This window comes from Simochromis diagramma, unplaced genomic scaffold, assembly GCF_900408965.1.
Source record: "Simochromis diagramma unplaced genomic scaffold, fSimDia1.1 OVJJ01000781.1, whole genome shotgun sequence".
Taxonomy (NCBI): Eukaryota; Metazoa; Chordata; class Actinopteri; order Cichliformes; family Cichlidae; genus Simochromis; species Simochromis diagramma.
Window position 1 is genome coordinate 1,417,595 of NW_024386832.1, and position 20,263 is coordinate 1,437,857.

The following is a 20,263-nucleotide window of genomic DNA, read 5'->3' on the forward strand; positions in this document are numbered from 1 at the left end:
TATTTTTTTTTTTTTTTTTTTTTTTTTTTTTTTCCCAGACATTTTGACCCTGATTTAAAAAGATGTGATATTGGTATTTATCATAAAATTGCACTATTCATCTGTCACGGTGTGCCCATTCAAGTATAAGTTAAATATGAAACTCTGTAAATTACCCCGTATTTTTGTTTCCTGTTTCCACTGTGAATTTTTTCTTTTCAATCGTTATTTTTGCTCAGGCAGTATTTTAGACGGAAGCGGGTCCTCGCTCTGTGCATTTTGAAACCGTCGCGGTGAGAAGACACCTAGCAAAATAGCCGGGGAGAGGAGGAGGAGGTGGGAATGGTACAATTAAAATTATATATTAATATATCATTGATGTACAGTTGACTGGGGTACATGTTTACGGTTATATGCAATGTAAAACCAGAAAAAAAATGTGCGTTTAACGTTCGTATCAGTTTTTATTATCACTAACCGGTAGCTCGAGTGGTTAGCTTCTTGGCTTGCCAGCTGGCTAATGACTGCTAGCATGGCTGACAATCTCAGCTTCCTGAAATGAATCGCATACCTAATGTCACTCTAATCTAATTTTCTAATTTTCATATTTAACGATCATTCGTGCAGTTGATCGTTTCAGTTATTTGAATGCCTTCGCCATGCCCTGCGTTTGTTTTACCCGATAAGTGATCAGTTTGGCCTGCGTACATGGCTTTGCGCTAACACAAAATATTTACCATTTTCTTTATACCAGTTTTACATTTCAGATTCTTTATTGTTTTTGTATTTTTCTTATTCACTGTAAAATAGTATGTCTGTTATTAACTACAAAAATCGGCGCTAGGTTATCGTTTCCTTGAATTAGTCACGTCTACTAAGGCACAGCATGATGCTACATTAAAGGCTAGCAGAAAATACGTAAATATGAGGACGGTGTATTTTTAACTGTAGACCAGCAGCCATGTCCCGATAAAGGCTCTTGTCACCAACATGCACAAAATATTTGACATGTTACGTTGAGTATTATTATTAACAAATGTAGAAACATACGGTATTTAAAACAATAAACTAGTGATGTAGAGAGAGTTCAGCAGTGATGTTATTTAAACCTATGTCACATCCAGTGTAAGGTGTCATCTAAATGATCTTTAACCACAACAGTAGCATATTTTAAGAGAAAGAAAATTTAAAAAAAAATCGATTTGTGATTGGCTGCTGTCACTTTCAAGTGAGCTAGTTTTAAATTTTCCTATAGTCGTAAACGCATCGTGCGCCCTCCCTTAAATTTGAACATGCGCAGAACGTGTTGTAAACAATGAGACTCTTCCAGACCGTCTCCAGCTTTGTGTCTGTCCAACAGTTGATCTGTGCAAAACTAAACGGTTTCCCATAGCTCTCCGTACATTCAATAAAAAATGTTCCTTGGTAAGTAAAGAGACACATTTGTGACTAAATATTTTTTTTATCAGCATCATCACTGCGAACACGTATCACATTTATTACGTTACAGCCTGAAAACCCACCTCGAATGACATACTTGGGCGTGACAGCGTGCGAATGAACATACTAATATTGTTATTATGCACTTACTTTAATGCAGATTTATATTGGTCAGTATTCCAGCCCCATCTACATTCCTTCCGAGCAGCGTCTCTTGTGCTAGCTTTGTCAGGCAAACTCCCGGCTTTTAAAGCTGACTTGCTGGTTAGCAGGCTAGCTAGTAGATGCTAGTCCAACACTGGTCTCGGTGGTTCTGTTGAGGCATAATATGCTACGTTAAAATAAGCATTTAGACCATCAGTTCCACCGGGTGTTTTTCTGTCATATTAATTAAAAAATTCATTGAGGCTGTTGAAGACACATACTCATGCTTATTAAATGTAAATGATTATCTTTTTGCTACTGAAAGGGGGGGGGGGTGTCAGTGATGGTAGTATCAGTGTGTTACATTTTAAAACTTTGGACTGACTGTTGGAGTATATTAAATTATACATGGCATTTAGCTATTGTGCACGCAGTAATTAGAGACTGTTTAATTGCACACGTGTGGAATGCAGTGGAAAATGTTGACATACTAGTCTAAGCTTGATTTAGACATCCATCAACTTTTAGTTTAAGTACTACTTATTTTTATGAGTAATGATAAAACTATAGTGTATAGGAAGTTGTTTATCAATAGCTGCTGTTTGTAAATGCTGAAGTTTGTGCTGTGTTACAGGGAGCTGAAGCATGGAGGCGGCTCTGAGCAGGTTGAGGGGGCTAAGTGCCGATGAACTGTCCGAGGAGTTTGCCCGGGCAAATGTCAAGTGTGGACCCATTACACCCACCACCCGTGCCACCTATGAGAGGAAATTAGCCCGTATCCTGGCTGGACCAGAGAGCAGTACCACTGAAACAGACAGCAGCTCTTCAGCTGGTGCCTTGAACATTGTGGTGGATCATGCCAAATCTCTGTCATGTGCCACCTCGGCTGTTGTGCCCACAACCTCTGGAGCAAGCAGCAGCTCTTCAAAGGCTGCCAATGAAGAGTTGGACTTTGGCTACGGTGTGGGTCTCAACCCTCCAGAGGAAGAAGAAATATCAGAAAATACAAACTCAAACAGCTCTGCTGAGGGCAGTAACTTGCAGTCCAAAGTGGAAACTCCTTCAAAGCCAGCACAAGTGTCCCCAACCCTTTATTATGGAGTGTGTCCACTTTGGGAGGATGTCTTGGCAAGAAATGGTAAGAGAAACTCAGCTTCTTACTTTTTAGAGTCCATTAGATATCATGTTTAATTTTGGTATGAAGAATTACTTGCCAAGTGTTGTTGACTTTGGGAATTGTAGAAACAATACTTTGAAACAATTTAGCATTACTTCACGCAGTTTAAAAACATGGTACAACACGCTGTTTTTGCCCCACCTGTTTGCGTTTCAAGTTGTGTAGAGGAACTGAGCCCTGCCACCAGTAAGACGATGGCAGGAATGAAGCAAATGAGTCCATTTTATAAACCCCCAAAAATCTGAACTATAGCGACAGCTTCTATCCCAGTACAAGTTATTTTGGAGCAGCTTTGCTCTCTTTTCACCATCCTTCACCTGTCTTTACTGTTATTGACACTAGCTGTGGAGATGCTCCCAGCTGCTGGATGACTAGTTAGCATTATTTTGCATGCATTTGTTAGTTTAATTTTAGAAATGTAGTTATTACTGTTTATGTTTCCTAGACTGTGTGACATGATATTTGTCCTTTTAAGACGGTGAACTTTGGAGTAACAATTGTTGGAATTATTGTCTTGTAATAAACTATATTAGTCATATGACTAGCATATTATCACAATGGCTTTAATTCAGTGGCTCTAACAACAGAATTGCAGTAACTGTTTAGGATTACAGGCATTTTTAGACACGGTCCCCTGTTGTCAGAGGCTCAATAGTAATTGAACAATTGACTAAAAAGGTGAGGTCTGTTTCATTGCTAATGCATTACAAATAGACTTGATTTCATTTGGTATCTTTTCACTGGAGCTGTCACTATGAGATCCAAACAGATACTGATGCAAGTGAAGGAGGCTATCATTTGGCTGAAAACTAAAATAAACCTATCCTATCAGAGTGATCGCAAAAATGTAAGAAATGGCCAAATAAACAATTGTGTTTGTTCTTGAAAACAAATAGATGCACTGTCCAGTTTAGCAACTCCAAATGACTTGAAAAATCACAGAAAACAACTAAAGCAAATGTTAAGAAAGACTGGAAAAAAAGGGGGGTTAGGAAATTTCACACCTAGTCAACAAATTCAAAAATCTCAAGTAGGTAGGTGCATAACTGTCAGGGTCTACAATCGAGAGACGTCTTCATGAATTGAAATACAGAGTGTTTATAACAAGACACAAACCATGCTCAGTTACTCAGTTCCACTCAGGATGAAGAAACCTAAAACAGACCACAAACTCCTAAAAGATTCTTCGGACACAAACAAAAATAAAATATACTAGAATGATGGGAAGAGGAAAATATGAAGAAGGAAAGAGAACATTTATGATCTGACAGATCTCATCTGTTGAATATGGCGCAGTAAATATTATGGCATGGGCATTATGTGACTGCTCATAGTGTACAGGGTTATAATCTCCAAAACTGATTTGACAGCATTTCACACAATTGGATAACCACCCGAAGCCCAGTTTCTCAAGGCAAAGAAATGGGATATTCTACAGTGTTTGTCAAATAGCCTTTTAAGTTGTTGAAAATGAGGAGCTAAGTATAAAAATGCATGTAATGCCAACAGTTAATGTAATAATGTTGTTAAACCGCTTGAATTAAAGCTAAAAGTCTGCGCTTCACTAAATAAAAACAATTTATATTGGATTGAAGCATTTAAATTTGCAGTGTTGTTACAAAAAGTACTTCAAAGGCAAAGAACAGAAGAAATGTCTCAGAAATATGGTTTATCCAATAATAATCAGATAATTAAGATATTTATTTATTTATATATTTATTTATATATATTTGTTTAGTGGACAAACATTTTCTTTTCTTGGCGGTGAGCAGTCAGGCAGTAGGACAGCCTGACCTCTCTGGGGCAATGATCTAAATTCACTTTGAGCTTCCATAAAAATCAGTGCTGTTAATGTTAATCAGTCAAGGCAGGCTTTTTTTTGCAGTTGCAGAAGCAGTGGCACTTACGTGGCTGACAAGACAGACAGGGCAAAAAATGTGGAAAAAACCCAGCCACCAGTTAGGCCACCGTAAAACACAACAATTAAGGAAAAATGGAGTACCAAATACAAGAATTAAAATGGTTTTTGTGTTTTTCTGCAGAGGGAGCACATGTATACTCAGATAAGAAAGATGCCCTTCAAGCTGTAAAGACGATGAAGGGAGCCCGTTTTAAAGCCTTTTCCAACCGTGAGGATGCTGAGAAGTTTGCTAAGGGGATCTGTGATTACTTTCCCTCTCCCAGCAAGTCAGTCTGTGTATCTCCTGTCAAACCAGGCCTGCCCATTAGTAAAGGTAAGTACATGAAATGATTGAGGCTTCTCTTCTAAAAGAGCTTCACAGTATTTTTTTGTGTATTTTTATTCAATTGAATTCGTTTTTATTTTCTCATCTGGTGTTAGTTTATTGCCTGATAAAGCAGTGCACCGTTATCAGTCAAATTTGTTATCACTTTTAAGTGAAGTGGCATCTGTGAGCTGATCGCTGTATTTATTACAGTGTGAATATAGAGGTGCAGCATAGTTCAAAGATTTCACAGTTTGCTGATGTATCTGACATGTTAAAAGGCACAAGCGGATAAAAAGACTACAGATCGAGCTAGAATCCGAGCCATTGTGCAAGGCACTCCTGAAAAATTCTTCACTGCAGTGACCAGCTTCGTCTCTTTCTCCCTTCCACCCCAGACAACGTGGAGGTCGATACCATCAACCGGGAGCGTGCCAACAGTTTTAAGAGCCCGCGCTCCCAGGACCTGACGGCCAAACTAAGGAAAGCTGTGGAGAAGGGCGATGAGACGGCCTTCAGCGAACTGGTCTGGGGCAATCCACGCTATCTCATTGGCTCAGGAGATAATCCCACTATTGTTCAGGTGGGAACATGTAGTGAATACTTTTGGTATATTCGGACTGTTTATAACGCTGACTGAAAGTTGCATGGTATTTAGCATCTTAAGATAGCACAGAGATGCCGCCACAATCTCTGGAAAGTCTTTGCTATTAATAGAGTAGCATGGCCTGACTTGCCATTTGTTGATACATAAATATTTTGACTCTATCAGCGCCAGCCTTTCAGTTACTGTGTGTGTGTGTGTGTCAAGCTTGTAGCTCCTGAGACAAAAACAAAAGTGAATTTACCTGCTGGATGTGCTGAAATGGAATTTTTGCATCAAAGTAATTCATGTGTTTGTTTTACATTTAAAAGTACTTTAAAAATTGGGATTTAAAGTGTTTATAGTTGATGCTAGTATATTATAAATAACTCTGTTTGTTTATTAAGCTGCAGGTATTCAAATAAAATCAGTGGCATGTTGTTAATCCCTGATTAATCCCAAAGTCAGATTCTGATTTTTAGAAAAAAACCTGCAGTTTCTGTTAACTGGAGATTAAAAAGGATTCCTGACCCATTCAGTCGTTCCTCTGTGGTTTGTTATGCTCAGGAGGGCTGCCGGTACAATGTAATGCACGTGGCAGCCAAGGAAAACCAGGCAGGGATTGCTCAGCTGCTGCTGGACACCTTGGAAAACCCAGAGTTTATGCGCCTCATGTACCCAGATGACCAGGAAGTCATGCTGCAGAAACGAATCCGCTACATTGTAGACCTTTACCTCAACACTCCAGATAAAGCTGTCAGTTCTTTCACACTCCCAATTCAACCTGAATAGATTCATTTTAAATAATAATATGAACAGAGCCCAGTAACTTTATTATTTTGTTTTTCCCCCACTGTAGGGCTTTGAAACACCGCTCCACTTTGCCTGTAAGTTTGGGTGTCCAGATGTGGTCAATGTCCTGTGCTCGCATCCTGACATTGATAAGAACCGTGAGAATAAGGATGGCCAGACGCCTAGGGATGTAAGTACTTGCATTTTGAACCATTATTTAAACGAGCAGCACACACAGATGCACACACATGGAGCATGGATTAAACCACAGGAGTGACCGTGAATGTGTATGCATTTATATGAGTGCTGTCTAGCAAATACAGTCTCTCTCAGTGCAATCCTCGCAGTAGTTGTTCAGGGAGGCGCAGTTATGCCCACACAGGTTTTTAAGCTGTGACCTCTAAGCTTGCTTTTTAAATCCTTTGGCAGCAATCACTCACTGAACATTGTAAGCTAAACTTAGATGAGCAAATTCTTTCCTCACTTGATCCAGCAACAGCTGTACATAAATGTCTGTTCACGCATCATTATTTTGTTTCCCTCTTTCCCACAGCTTATATGCAGCAGAAAGAATAAAAGTCCAGAAGTGAAACAGAAGATAAGTGACTACCTGGAGGGTAAGGGATTAGCACATTTCTTACAAATTAAGTTTGTTCTCCTTGGGCTGGTTCAACACACAGCATGTGACATCTTAGGTTTTTTTTGTTTTTTAAAATCTGTCCTTTTAATATTTGTAAAATTGGAGCTGCTGTAAGTTGGTTAAGTGTCGGTCATAATAGTCTTGTGAGCTTGAAAAAAGAGCCCTGGATGTCTTTAGGTTTGAGAGGTGAAACGTATTTACAAAACTAAAGAAATCCAGTTACTTTTTTCAAGCTCTCGAGGCTGCATGTGTTAGTGTTACTGAGCGGGTACAGTCATGAAAAAACTGCAACAAGTTTGTTTTGCAAATCACGACAAGTTTTTGTTCAGTCCGGTGAGAGTTGAAGGCATCTGGTGTGCAGCGTCAGAGCATTTGGCACGGCGTTCTGCATACTGTATTTCTTTATACCATTTGGTATGCGCACACTGCCAACGCCATATGCAGCAGCCACATGACAGCACACAAACTTAGATTTTGTTTTGACGTACTCTGCCAGCTTAAGGTTCGACTCCCACCGCTTCCACCTTTGACAATATGTAAATGTTGTCATGGGTTATGTTGTCATGCTGACTTTGAGTCTCTGTTGTTTCACAGACCGTTGCTATATCCCTTTGCTGAGAGCAACTGACAACACCTCCCAGCCCATCATTGGTGCTCCATGGTCACCTGAGTCCTCAGAAAGTCTCTCGCTAATCCAGCGACACACAAGAAGCCCCAAGGATCCCATGATGGCTGTCACTGCCTTTGCTGGCCCCCTAAGCCCCTCTAAAGCAAGTTTAAAAACAACAACAACAAAAAAACCTGCTTATCAGTGTTCATGAAGGCCGTAATAATTTTTTTTTAAAACACATATTGTCTTCCACTGTAGGCAGATGATTTTCGCCGGTTCTGGAAGACGCCACCCAGAGACCGGGCAGAACTTTACCACCACATACTTAAGTCTGATCCTGACAGGGGGGCGGAGAGAGTAGGCAGGTACGTCCAAAACCTAAGTCTTATTTTATTTTCAGTAACTTTCTCAGGAATATCTGTGTCCGCTGTGATGCACAGATATCATCTGTTAAATGCCATCTCTGCACTTTTCACATAGTCATACATATTGGAAGCTTTCACTTCATTATGGATGATTAGCTAAACCACAGTAGGATGCAGTTTTTTATGTTTTGTTTAATGTTTAAAATGTTTTGTATTCCATATACCACTGAGAATAGAACAGCCCATTATGTAACTATGTGAAGGTCGACTTATGCATTAACCTTCCCCGTCAATAATTGGAATAATCAGCTCTTCAAATTACCAAAATAATATTTAGCAGTTTATTACTATTATTCTGCTATATTGGTGGATACTCATAATAATCATGGCTAAAGTTTTAGTTAATGAGGTCTGGGTTTGTTTGGGGTTTCCCCCTGACTCTTGGCTCTCTAAAATATTGGAGAGGATATCCTTATTATGATAATTTCAGGTTTCTTCCTGTTAAAAGGGAGTTTTTCCCCTTCCATGTGCTTGCTCATAGCTCATCTGATTGATGGGGTTTACTTACTATTATTGGAAGGTATTTATGTTACAATATAAAGCGCCTTGAGGTAACTGTTATTGTGATTTGGTGTGATAGAAATAAAACTGAATTGAATATCTGGCTGTGAGCAACAAAGTCCACCTCCTGTTCAAATTAATTTGTAAAGGAAAATCATAACAAAGCTGGCTTAAAGGTAAGGAGAAGCTCATTTTAGAGAGCGGATGACCTGAGTGACTGAATCAAAGTCCAGTTTAAGATAATTGAGGACTAGTTTTGTGTTTTTTGGAAACATGCACAGCTTCTGTTTTTTAAAGTCCAACAGTAGAAATATAAATTGAAATTAATGTAATGGGTTAATTTTGATTATGCATCCTTTTAACCCACGCAGATCAGCTTCAACATTAGCCACAATCATGGGGAACCAATAAATAAACAAATATCTTTGTTATTTAAATGAATCTACGTCTTGCCTACAGAGACCTAGCTCATGAGATGGGACACCCCTGGGCGGAATATTGGGACTTCCTGGATAGTTTTGTGGATCTGTCATCTGGTGAGGGGCTCCGCAAGCTGGACGATTACCTGAGCAAGAAGGATTTCAGTTCACGGACTCATGAGGGGGCCGGCGAGAATGAAACCAGCAACAGGTTTAAAACCCCCTCTCCAGGTACAAAGTGCTTTATATTTGAGAAGTATGGGTTGCTGAGATGGACTGTGCACATTTCTGATCACATCCTGATTTAATGTGTTAATTTTAGTGATGTAGCGTAATCAGTGTGTTTCTCAAGTATAGCCTCTTGTTATATTAAATGGACTTTGCAAAGTTTCATACCTCGTTTTTTTGCCCTAAAGCAAAGTGCACCACTCTTTAGTTTACACTTTTTTGTTACTCATTCTTCGCTGATTGCAGGCAAGCCCAAAAAGTTCTGCAACTCTATTTCTGTTGGTGCCTTCCTGGACGAGGGTGACGATATCAGCCTTGAGGAGATGAAGAACCGGCAGAACGCAGCACTCACCAGCATCACCTCCTGTGCTGCATCCAAGGACGTCCTGAAAGGAGCTGTGGGTGGCCGCGAGTTCCACATCGCGCTCCGCCACCACGGGGCCGACCTGATCGAGACTGCTGCCGAGCAGGACCTGCTGTGCTGCTGCAACGACGGCCTCCTGTCGCCTGGTGTAGTCTGTAAAAACGGGGTGTGCTCCTCCTCCAGAGATAGGACTCACAATGGAGACAAGGTGTCCCCACGCACCTCCCCATCCTCTTCCTGCATGCTGTCGCCTATTTCCAATCTCATGGTGGAGTTTGAGCGCATGTCTCTGCAGGAGCCACCAGACAGTCCCACCAGCTGCAGAGAGAGACGGAGCAGTGGTGGGAACCGTCATAGGGAGGCTCGGGACTATAACTCCTCCTCAGCCACAGACCTGAGCTCTGGGCTGAACCTCCTGGCTCTCAGTCACAGCGGTCAAGATGGTGAGACTGTGGATGGGCCAGGCTGGAGAACAGAGGGAGCAGGTAAAGAAGAGAGGCACAGCAGCGGCAGCTCAGAGGAGTACTTTGAAGCAGAGGAGAGTCTGGAGATGCTGGGTAGGACTAGGGGGTCAGTGTCAGGGTTGCGCAATTTCTGCGCTAGGTCCAAGTCATGGGACCACGGGGGCAGGGACTTAAGCAGCTCAGGATCCTCTGGGTCCTCTTATAAGTCCTTAGAGAACTCCCATGAGTTCTTACCCAGGACCCCACCACATGTCAGAAGAGGACTTTTTATTGATGGGTGAGTCACACTTGCTTTCACTGCAGAGGATTCAGTTTGTAGCAGACAAATAGAAAATGTTCCTGAGAATCTTTAAGTTTGGTATTGTAAATAAAAATAATCATGAGACTATGTGGAAAAGAAACTGAACTACATGAAGCATTTGTGAATATTTTTGTGATAATCCAGAGAAGTACTGTGTAACACACTCTGAGCTAGATGCTGTTAGTGGGATGTGACAGGCAGACGGTACAATTAGGAGCAGTCTGATGATCCCCAACTGAGCTGAAGTGATAAGTAGCTGATTAATCGTCTGTCTTTTTTACAGTGATTCTCCAACCAAACTGGACAGAGCGGTCCTGTCAGCAATAGAGGGCACAGACATCGATCCTCAGAAGTATCCGAGTATTCATAAGTGGAAGAGCACAGTGAAGTCATACTCTGCCTCAGATATGCAGAGGTTAGTAAGCTTGGCTGGCATATCAATGCAGGGTTTCCACCAGTGTTTTACAGGCTGTGTGTGTGTTTGATGGCAGTTGTAGGCAGACTTAAAAAGAATAATGAACCAGGTGAATGTCAACAGCTAACATAATTATATCTGTTCTGCTGCTATCTGTCAACTTATGTGCATTAATCATGGATTACAGTAGGCTAGGTCCTGCTTGGCTAATTTACATAAACTGTGAATTGGTGCTTTCTTGCTTGTGTTGGCTCGGAAGTATGCCCTTTTGTTTTTTTTCCCTCTTTTTCTCCACAGTGTGCAGAGATGCAGCTAGGCTAGCACAGCTCCATTGTTTTCCTCTGTCGTACAGTTAGCATTATAGCTAGTTAAATTTCCTTCAAACCCTGTTCATAGTTATTTGTATGCTTATTTCACGTGTGGGTGTGATCCTGCTGGCTTCAAAGGTTTCAGTACCAGGTGATGATGATGATGATGATGATGATGATAATACTTTTTCATGTCTTTAATCAGCAATAATCATGTCTTTGATATGCAGCTTAGCAATTGTGGTGACTCTCAAAATGTAGCCAAGGAGAATTGATAAGAAATCAAATCAATTAGAGATACTGATAATAGAATCAAAATTGCTAAATTCTTATCAGTTCCCATCCCTTGCATTTGCTTTTATTATCTTGCTTTTATTACTGTTTAAGCTTAAAAACTGGCTCTGCACACAGCTTAGAAGCTGTTATTTTTAGAAAAAGAAGTTCTACAGCAGCCCCATGCATTTACATCATGACAGAGGGCATCCACAGAAACATCGGTGGAAAAAAGAGAAATCAGTACTGAAATCTACAAGACTGACATTTAAACTACTGTACATTCAGATCTTACAGATTCTGGCATGTAAATGAACTGGTGTTTTCTATTAATTTGAACAAGGCACATTCACAGAGGACTTCCCTCTATACCGAAGTGCTTTCTCACAGTCATATTCTCACTCAAATGGATGTATAACTTGGGGCTCACCATCTTGCATGCTGAGTCGGGGATTGATCAACCCACTCTCCAACCTGAGCCACCCAAAGAATATGCTCTTTGCCCTTTAAATCATGTGTTAACTCAAAATCAAGAGTCCAAATACACCTCTTTAAATCCAGGGTGCAGAGATAAAGGCAACTATTAAACACGCACCCACGCAGGGTAGTCTCAGGTAGTGGTGTGCGGATTGATACTAAAATATCGATTCCTCTGATACCAGCCATTTATGGTCTAGAATCAATTCTCATATTAAAATATCGATATTTTAGTAATTTAGGGTAAATTTGTAGTTTATCATTAACAGGAACACAATGGAAAAAAACTATAACATTCGGATTGTCTACATTAGAAGGAACTACTTCCTCTTCCGCCTTTCATAGTCATGTGCGAAATACGGCTGAATAAATGTGTCCAGCTCCTTGGCACGCGCACTCACAACAATGGCTGAGCGTAAATGGAGTCATCTATGGACACGTTTTACCTCCACAAACAGCCGAGACGTGGTTTGCGATACATGTGGCAAGACAGTGAGGTGTTGTGGCAACACCACTAACCTCCTCGAACACCTCACAGTAAATCATATGACAGAATATGACGAGTGTATGTTGAGGCGAACTGAAGAGGAGGAGAGGGACAGGTGCTGCTAGGGCGAGACAGACGTCTCTCACGGAGTCCTTTAGTGCTGCAGGCAGGCAAGATGCTCAAATAGCGCACAGCTTCAGGTTTTTTATTTCTATATGATAATTCTGCATTATTAAATGATAACAAGTAATCTGATGTCCCATAATCATTATGAAGCTATAATTTGAGATACAGTAAAAGATACAATAAATAAGTTTTTGTACAAAGTATCGGATCAGTATCCTCGATACCATCCTGGATTTTACTTGGTATCGGATCGGAAAGGAAATGAGTGGTATCGCACATCACTAGTCTCAGGCCAGTCCCCCAAATAATATGCTTTATATTTACCATTAAATTTATTCTAAAACACTGATTATTGTGTTGATCTGTATTGTGTAGCTGGCCTAGCCCTGCAGTGGTAAAACCACGACTCAGGATGCAGCATCAGACTCCCGGCTCTCCTATCAGCGGCCTGATGTCCCCCACCGGCCGCTTCAGCCCCGCTCGGCACGCTGCCTCACCGGACTTCAGCCCCAGCCGGTACAGCCCTGCCAACATTAGCTACATTCAGCGCCTCAAGCACTTGAACGAGCCGTCAGTTTAACTGCACCCACCTCCTGCGCTACAATGCAGCCATACCCTCTCCAAGCCCTGCCTTCTCTCACACCCGAATCCAGCTGTACAGAGCTGGCTACACCAGAGCTCAGAAACCACAAACCTAACAGAAATATGCACAAAGTGTCTGGAAGATTTGTATTAATGATGTATGGTACGACTCCTACGTAACACAGGAATTCTCATCACAGTTAGGTTGTGATGTCAACTCCAGACTTTAAAAGGTAAAAAACAAAACAAACCTTGCTAATTTATGTACTGTATGGGTGTGGACCATGTTGAATTGACGGTAACGTTATTTGTGGCAAGTGTGAAGCACCTTTATCATAGCCTGACTCAACTTTTATGAATATTGTGAACACAAGCCACACCCCCCAAAGTTAGTTGATCACTAAAACTTTAGTGAGGGATCCTAAAAGGATTGTCACTGAAGATGTTCTTAAAAAAAAATTAAAATGTCAATATTTTAAAAATTATTTTTTGTATGTTGGTCAGTAGCACAAAATTTAAATGTTTTTATTAATGGTGTTAAAACCGACTGCCATTTCCTATGTTCTTTTTTTCCCCCTCAGTTCAGGAATTGCCTTAATTTTCTGAAGTGATGGACCAGCTCTCTGTCAGTTTGGACACATTTCCTCTAGCTCATACATGAAATGTATGGAAAATAAAGCAACTGAGATCTTCCATGTTTTTATTTTGTCCTTCAATAAATTCATACAATTTCCATCTTTTCTCGGTAGTTCCTGGACATATCTGGACTTTTTCTTTCTGTCGCTGTTGGCGGCCTTAGAGACTGTGCAATTTTTTTTCTTTATCTTTTTTCTGGAGTATCTTTTATGGGCAAACATCTCCTACAATGTATGAATGACAAAACACACCCATCAGTATAGTATTATTTCAGATTTGGCTAGTGCCTGGTGTTGCGATCACTTTAAAGCTGTGTGAAGTGATTTGTAACCACTAGGGGGCGAGAAAGACTCAAAGTAACTTGATAGGGTTTCTATGTCCTGTTACGACTGTCTTGTTAATGAAACTGCCTTATGATACAGAGAATACAGATTAGTTGAGAGCTGCTTAAAATATGAAGTTGATTAGCAGAACATGCGACCCTCATGATAGAATTTGATTTTAACAAAGTGCTAAGTAGAGCTTTGAGGCCCAAAATTTCAGTAATCCCTCAGGTGGTAAAACTGACTTCAAGTAAACTTGTGTAGATAACGGCAAGTTCTTGCAGTCCTCTAAAAACCTGCTGTATCCAGTCTGTATTGTAGGGATAACATCACTGCTGGGTGAGGGCTTATCAGCTGTGTCTAGGACTAAAAAGCCAATTATCCTGAATATTCAGATGGCCACTCGCATTTAAAGAATGTATTTTTTGTGTGAACTATACCTTTATCCGAGAGCACAAACTACTTCAGTGCGAAGATTGTGTCGTCATCCTCGTGTTCTCAGATGACAACAGATCTAATTCTGGTTTCTGAATGTGGAACTTTGCAAAAATGTACCTTAAAAAAACTTAACATGCTTCTTGTGCTTTTAGCATTCTGTGCTTTATTAAAACTTAACTTTCATGGTGAATTCTTTCTGTATGTCTAGACCTCATTTGCTTTCAATTAATCAATAAAAAACCCTCACTCTTACTTTACTGTTAATGTATCCACTTATTTCATTGGCTGTGTTATCAGTAAAATAAGAAATGTGACAAGTTGTGCATTCATGATTTTATTCACTACAATGGCACCACAACATAATCCTGAAATGTTAAGCTAATAGCATGTTCAACAGCTTTACAAATATTTATTTTTTTGGTTTGAAAAAAATGAGTCACTTGTGTAAAAATTCTTCATTACATTCAGGAGGAGTTGCTATGCAGCTGTTAATCACTTCTGCTGGCATCCTATGGCACTGAAGTAACAACACCACCACAAAGTGTCCGATAACATCAGAGTTCAATTACAAAACAACACCATAATTTATTTGAAGACACTTAAGGAGAAACATTTCATGGGTCAGCCCATCAGGTCCGTGTTAGTTTGTCCGCGGGCATAAATCCTGCATCTCCAAGAGTCCTGAGGGCCACCCTACCGCTGGGGCGGATGGTAAGCCATGTGATGCTGCCATTATTCAAACCCATGCGTAACCAGCCCTCTGGAGGAAACTGAAGAGCCCTGAGGAATAAAGAATATGATAAGTGTTACCAATATCTACTTTTTCTTTCTTTTCTTTTTAAAAAATTGGATCGTGCAATTCCTTAACTAATATCTTGATTTTTTTAAACTACTTTTTGTCAGTTATTCAGAGGATAAACTGAAGCTCAGTCAAACAGATCTAAGGGAATAGGAAAAGTGTTCTTCAGTCAGTGACTTTAGGACTGGGACAGAACATCAATACATCAATATACCACGAGGCCTCCTCTTGTAACGCATCAATACACTGGCGCCAAATCTCTTCCTGCTAACAGATTCCCCCCACCTTAACAGAGGTCCACAGTTGTTGCAGTGGAGCTTATCAGATAAGCGAGGGTTAACTAAGCAAATGTTAACCAATTTCCAGTGAAGAAGAAAATCTCAGGGGTAAAACGTCTTGCAGTGTATTGTGTAATCTCAGTATCACGTCAGCATGGGCAATATCTTAAGCAGTGGTGGGGAATAATTATTGGATCCCTTGCTAAATTTGAAAGTCTGCCGCCCCCCCCCCAAAAAAAAAGTCTATAACTTTTATGATAATTTACTCTTTTATAGAGAAAAATGTACACAAAGAATACAGAAAAAGGAGGGATTTTGTTCCACTCCTCTTTACAGAAACTTTGTAAATACTTTACGTTTCTTGGCTGCTGCTTGGCAACTCAAAGCTTCAGCTCAGATTTTCTACAGTGCTGAGATCGGGAGACTGGCTAGGCCACTCCCTAATCTTTATAGCCCCTTTTCCATTATACCTACTCGGATCGACTCGCCACAGTTTTCAGGGTTTTCCAGGTGATCCGAGCAGGTACTAAAATGTAACGTCAGACGACATGCCACTGATTGACTGGTCAGTAGCAGGCGCTTCCTTGTTGCTATGCCGGTATGTTTTGGAGCATCGTTACGCTGGAAGACTGATTCACAACCCATCTTCAATATTCTGACTGAGGGAAGAACACTATCATCCAAAATTTTATAGTACAAGGCCCTGACTATTTGCCCCACGATGCAGTGAAATCTTCCTGTACCCTTAGCAGAAAACCAGCACAAAAGCATGTTTCCTTCTTGTTTGCAGAGGATCAAATACTTATAAATTCATTTGCATGTCACTAAATGAAATAACTTTTTTAATGAGAGCAAAATGACACAAGTGAAGCACAAATTAGAAATCCTATGTGAAATGGCTTGAATACATCGATTAGCGAAGCAAAGAGCAGCAAGTCTGGCCTCAGCTGAGCAGCGACAGCACAAACCTGCAGACAAAATAACGGATGACATTGGCATGACACACGATGATCTCATAGCTGTCCTCCTTCTGTTTGGGGTCAGCCCGGTGGATGTAGCGGCGGAAGGCTGCCTCAATGCGAGCTCCATCTTCGTGGTACTGCTGGAGGACAGTAGAAAGGTTGAAAGCCACCTTTGTCACATAAAAGGGTTCTGTATGAACCCCAAAGCAGAGTCAATGCATGTGTGCATTGTAGGAATACATGAAGAGTTTTATTCCAAAAAGAAGCCCACTATGTGGCAGATGTAACAAACGCTAGATCAGGGGTCTCGAACTCCAGTCCTCGAGGGCCGCTGTCCTGAAGCTCTTCATGTGTCCCTGTTGCAACACCCCTGATTACAATCTGTAGGTCATTAGCAAGACTCTGTAGACCTTAACTGCATGCTGTGGTGGTGATTCAGCCATTGGATTCATGTTACAGCAGCTCATGAGTGAATGAACACGGTGCAATAAAAGTACTTTTAGAAGTATATTTTTCCCCAAACACTTACATTAACTTAAATTTACTTGAGTAGGGTTAGGGGTTGCCACTTCAGCATGCAGTCAAGTTCTATACTCTTGCTAACTTTACTCAGGCGTGTTGCAACAGGAACACATGGAAAAGCTTCAGGACAGCAGCCCTCGAGGACTGGAGTTCGAGACCCCTGCGCTAGATCAATACATGAAACTGCTGCAGCAGCACTCCGGTCTCTAAAGAAATGTAATAGCTTATCTTTACTTTCACATTAAAAATCCATCTTTATAGGATTGTTCCTTTGTCAACAGTTACCAGCTTGTTTAAAGCATGTGAATATATATATAATGACACAAAACCAGACTGAACAGCTTCAAGACTCCTCATTTCCAATATTTTGGAAATTAACTCTTTTCATGATTCATTCCTATGCCAGTGCACTGATGTATTGGTTGACTTTCGCACCCACAAGCCTCAACAAGCACTTGACAGGACAACTGCACAGACACGTGGGCAACAAAGTTACCTTAGGTATCAGCAAATCCGGGGGAAAAAAAAAAGAAAGAATATCAAACCTACAGCCACTCCAGAGAAGGAATGGGCTGTAGGTTCTCTCACCACAGCGTCAGGCTTCCAGTGAGTGACAGGTGGAACCGGTTCAATAGGTGCACCTTCTCGCAGCAAGTCACATCTCACCAACTCCACTCCTGGACCCACAGGGACACAAGACAACTTCAAGTTTAGAACTTTTAAATGTAACATTTTCAGAATCTACCAAACTTGAGTTTGTGGTTGGCTGTGTTGCCTTTTCTAGTTACCTGGGAGGTATTTACTGATTATATTTGCTGTCTCCGTGGCCCTGGTCATGCTGGAGTGGATTAACACGTCATACTTCAATCCAAGTGCAGCCAACCTTTGGCCAGTCAGCTCGGCCTGTTCACGGCCTGCGGATGGAGAGACACTGATCATTCCAACAATGCTCTGTCAGAAACAAGGAAAATCTGGGGGTTGGGGGGTATGAGCAAAACAAACAGCCCCAGCACTCACCAAGGCTACCTCCCAGCATTACTTTGCATGCAGGCTGCCTATTACGTTTCCTGTGGATAAAAACAAGAACGACTAACCTAAAGGAGTGAGGATCTTCTCCTTGTCACTATTCCCGCTCAAGTTGTACTGGGAGTGTCTGATGAGGAGGATGTTGCGTGTAGCTTTCGGTTTGCTGTTGTTCTGCTCCGAGGTGGGGTCTTCGGTCGCATTCTCCTTCTTCTTCCCGTTGGTCAGAGCAGATGGATCTCTCCTGGTCAAAGTTCAAGAGTAGTGATTTTGAGATTAGAAGTGGCTTACTGTCTCACGTGGTTAAGGTGAGAGCTGGAAAAGTGGGTTAACGTAACTGACTTTAAATCTGCTTGGGAATAACACCCACGCCTGACCGACTTTTAAAGAGTTAAAAAAAACAACACTTTTTTGGCCATCGGCAATGCAAGAGGACTTTAACGGTGTCATAAGTCATTATGCTCATGTCTTTCATTCGGGAAACACCTCGACTGCCAAGTTATGGTGATGCCTGCTTCAGTCCGTTACATAGCAGCTTGGTCCCGTTTGGTATGACGTTCAAATATAAAGGTAGAAAAGTGGATGAAATATAACGGTGGCAGCCACGTCAGAACAAACAGCGGGTCACGGCACAACACATGTACGTTAACGTACTTGTCCCAGTTGAAGTCCCAGGCGTGTCCGGTCGGGGTTGGCGTGTGGCTGGCAGGGGTAAACGCCGGCTGGGCAGCTTGAAGGACGGTGAATCTCGACCACCGACTGACCCTCTCTCCGCCCTGCTCTCCAAAAAACCCGCTGGAGTCGGCGGCTGCGGCAGCGAAAACCAAGACTGCGGAGCCTCCAGCGAAGCCGCAAATAAGTTTCAAAGTTTTCCTGAATGACATCCCGCGAGCCGCCGAACAAGGAAACTAATGCTAGCTAATTAGCTGTGCTTAACAGTCGCGCTATTAACAAAGTGCACCCCGCCTCTGCTGTTGTTAAACGGGTCTTTGACTTCTAATTCCAACTTTACAGCAAGGAACAGAAAAAATATCCAATATGTTCTCTAAGCGCAACTACCTGCTGAGCTCCGGCTGTTGGACGGATACTAAAAATACAGTCGATACAAGCGAAAGCAGACTAATCAGTTTCCTCTAAACTTTACGGTGTCCCACATGAGCCAAAACAGTCAGCCTTCGCTCTCCCGCTTGAAATATGGAATTTTGTCGCGTGAGGGCGCACAGCTCCCTAACTTCACAGTAAGGTCCACAGCTTGGGCATTTTGTGCTCCGTTGAATGAAGAGGCTCTGTGAACTCCATTCATTCTGCACCATTTCACTATAAAATCATCGTAGGAGCCGCACATAATTTCCTCCCTTACAAGAGCTCGCTCCTGCCTATCGTCAGTGCTGAGGCAAAAATAATAAGGATGCTGAATTTAAGAGTGGAAGCTGAGTCGTTGGACAAATCAGTTCCGACTGCTGGGTGTTGTGTGCGTGCTCGGAGCTAAGCGGAGCAGTATTTAAACATTTAAGAAATAGGCGTGTTACACACGACTGTTGCACATACGGGTGAGAGCCACCTGCACCGTGCAGCTAAGCAGCGTCCTCTCCCTAAACTTTAACACACGGGTTTGCATTAAATTAATGAAAGATACAGCAGATTGTTGAGGTGAAGCGTGAGCGTTTTCGAGGAAAGCGGATTTTCTGCGTATCAGCAAAATCTCGTGGGTGAAAAAAAATGATGAGAAAGAATTTGCGCAAATATGTTTCCTTGCAATTGGTTCTGATTAAGACGCTTGCCGGGTTTGCACCGAGGCTCCACCTTTTCGAGCGGTTCAGTGACCTCAGCAGTGGGCTGGATTGTAAGGGTGGGATTTCCAGGCTTTCACAGGCTCTGTGTATTACTGCCTCTGTCTCAGGATCTATGCAGCTTCAGCGATAGCGAGCACGGACTGCGTGTACCTTTCACGGCCATAGAGAGGCACATTCACACACCACACTGGAGCTCCCTTTTCTTCTTCTTCTCTACATGCGACTCCAATCGGAATAAATAATTAAGGAATGTGGAAATTACAGAATGCCCAACAGCGTTGGAAAGAGATTTAAACCCACCAAATACATCCCAGTGTCCACTGCTGCCACACTCCTGGTGGGATCGACCACTTTATTTTTCGTTTTCACGTAAGTTTGCACATTGCTTCCTCTTGATCTCATTCGTGTGTGCAGGGATTTTTTTCTTTCCTTCTTTCTCTCTTTTTTTCCTTTTACAAACTGTGCGCTTCCCTCAGATTGACACGGACACAGGGTGGATAGGGGCTGGAAGTTTGCACGGGTGGATAGA

General features: G+C 41.7%; 3 protein-coding genes across 8 annotated transcripts in view; 2 read left to right on the plus strand and 1 right to left on the minus strand.

The window, feature by feature from the left end:
- The first annotated feature begins 104 nt into the window (after nt 1-104).
- On the plus strand, nt 105-14,552 carry ankle2 (ankyrin repeat and LEM domain containing 2). 3 transcript variants are annotated; one of them, XM_040028518.1, is made up of 13 exons: nt 105-324; nt 2,198-2,701; nt 4,783-4,974; nt 5,364-5,548; nt 6,116-6,304; nt 6,408-6,530; nt 6,894-6,957; nt 7,575-7,750; nt 7,849-7,955; nt 8,976-9,166; nt 9,410-10,268; nt 10,576-10,707; nt 12,754-14,552. In XM_040028518.1, exons 2-13 carry the CDS (start codon nt 2,209-2,211, stop codon nt 12,956-12,958), a joined length of 2,916 nt encoding a protein of 971 aa, XP_039884452.1. In that variant the 5' UTR covers nt 105-324; nt 2,198-2,208; the 3' UTR covers nt 12,959-14,552. The 3 variants fall into 3 exon arrangements, with proteins under 3 accessions (XP_039884452.1, XP_039884453.1, XP_039884451.1); XM_040028519.1 differs by having other exon boundaries at nt 105-315; XM_040028517.1 differs by lacking the exon at nt 105-324 and adding an exon at nt 1,150-1,404.
- A 126-nt stretch (nt 14,553-14,678) lies between these two features.
- On the minus strand, nt 14,679-20,003 carry pgam5 (PGAM family member 5, serine/threonine protein phosphatase, mitochondrial). 4 transcript variants are annotated; one of them, XM_040028538.1, is made up of 6 exons: nt 18,596-20,003; nt 18,013-18,185; nt 17,707-17,832; nt 17,507-17,595; nt 16,403-16,533; nt 14,679-15,137 (listed from the first exon to the last, which is right to left on the minus strand). In XM_040028538.1, exons 1-6 carry the CDS (start codon nt 18,823-18,825, stop codon nt 14,987-14,989), a joined length of 900 nt encoding a protein of 299 aa, XP_039884472.1. In that variant the 5' UTR covers nt 18,826-20,003; the 3' UTR covers nt 14,679-14,986. The 4 variants fall into 4 exon arrangements, with proteins under 4 accessions (XP_039884472.1, XP_039884471.1, XP_039884470.1 ...); XM_040028537.1 differs by having other exon boundaries at nt 16,403-16,536; XM_040028536.1 differs by having other exon boundaries at nt 17,507-17,601.
- Nucleotides 20,000-20,263, plus strand: part of zdhhc8b (zinc finger DHHC-type palmitoyltransferase 8b) — a 59,099-nt gene continuing 58,835 nt past the window's right edge. Inside the window, exon 1 of the mRNA XM_040028521.1 lies at nt 20,000-20,103. Within this exon, the coding sequence (XP_039884455.1) occupies nt 20,000-20,103 (104 nt within the window). The remainder of the gene's footprint in view (nt 20,104-20,263) is intronic.

What these genes read in the sequence shown, in the direction of transcription:
- ankle2 (XM_040028518.1), top strand. Translation starts at nt 2,209, where the DNA reads ATGGAGGCGGCTCTGAGCAGGTTGAGGGGGCTAAGTGCCGATGAACTG. An exon ending in GGATGTCTTGGCAAGAAATG is followed by an intron (nt 2,702 to 4,782) that starts GTAAGAGAAACT and finishes GTTTTTCTGCAG; the next exon opens with AGGGAGCACATGTATACTCA. An exon ending in GCCCCCTAAGCCCCTCTAAA is followed by an intron (nt 7,751 to 7,848) that starts GCAAGTTTAAAA and finishes CTTCCACTGTAG; the next exon opens with GCAGATGATTTTCGCCGGTT.
- pgam5 (XM_040028535.1), bottom strand. Translation starts at nt 18,825, where the DNA reads ATGTCATTCAGGAAAACTTTGAAACTTATTTGCGGCTTCGCTGGAGGC. An exon ending in AATCAGTAAATACCTCCCAG is followed by an intron (nt 17,602 to 17,706) that starts GTAACTAGAAAA and finishes GTGTCCCTGTGG; the next exon opens with GTCCAGGAGTGGAGTTGGTG. An exon ending in ATCCGTTATTTTGTCTGCAG is followed by an intron (nt 15,138 to 16,402) that starts GTTTGTGCTGTC and finishes TTTATTCCTCAG; the next exon opens with GGCTCTTCAGTTTCCTCCAG.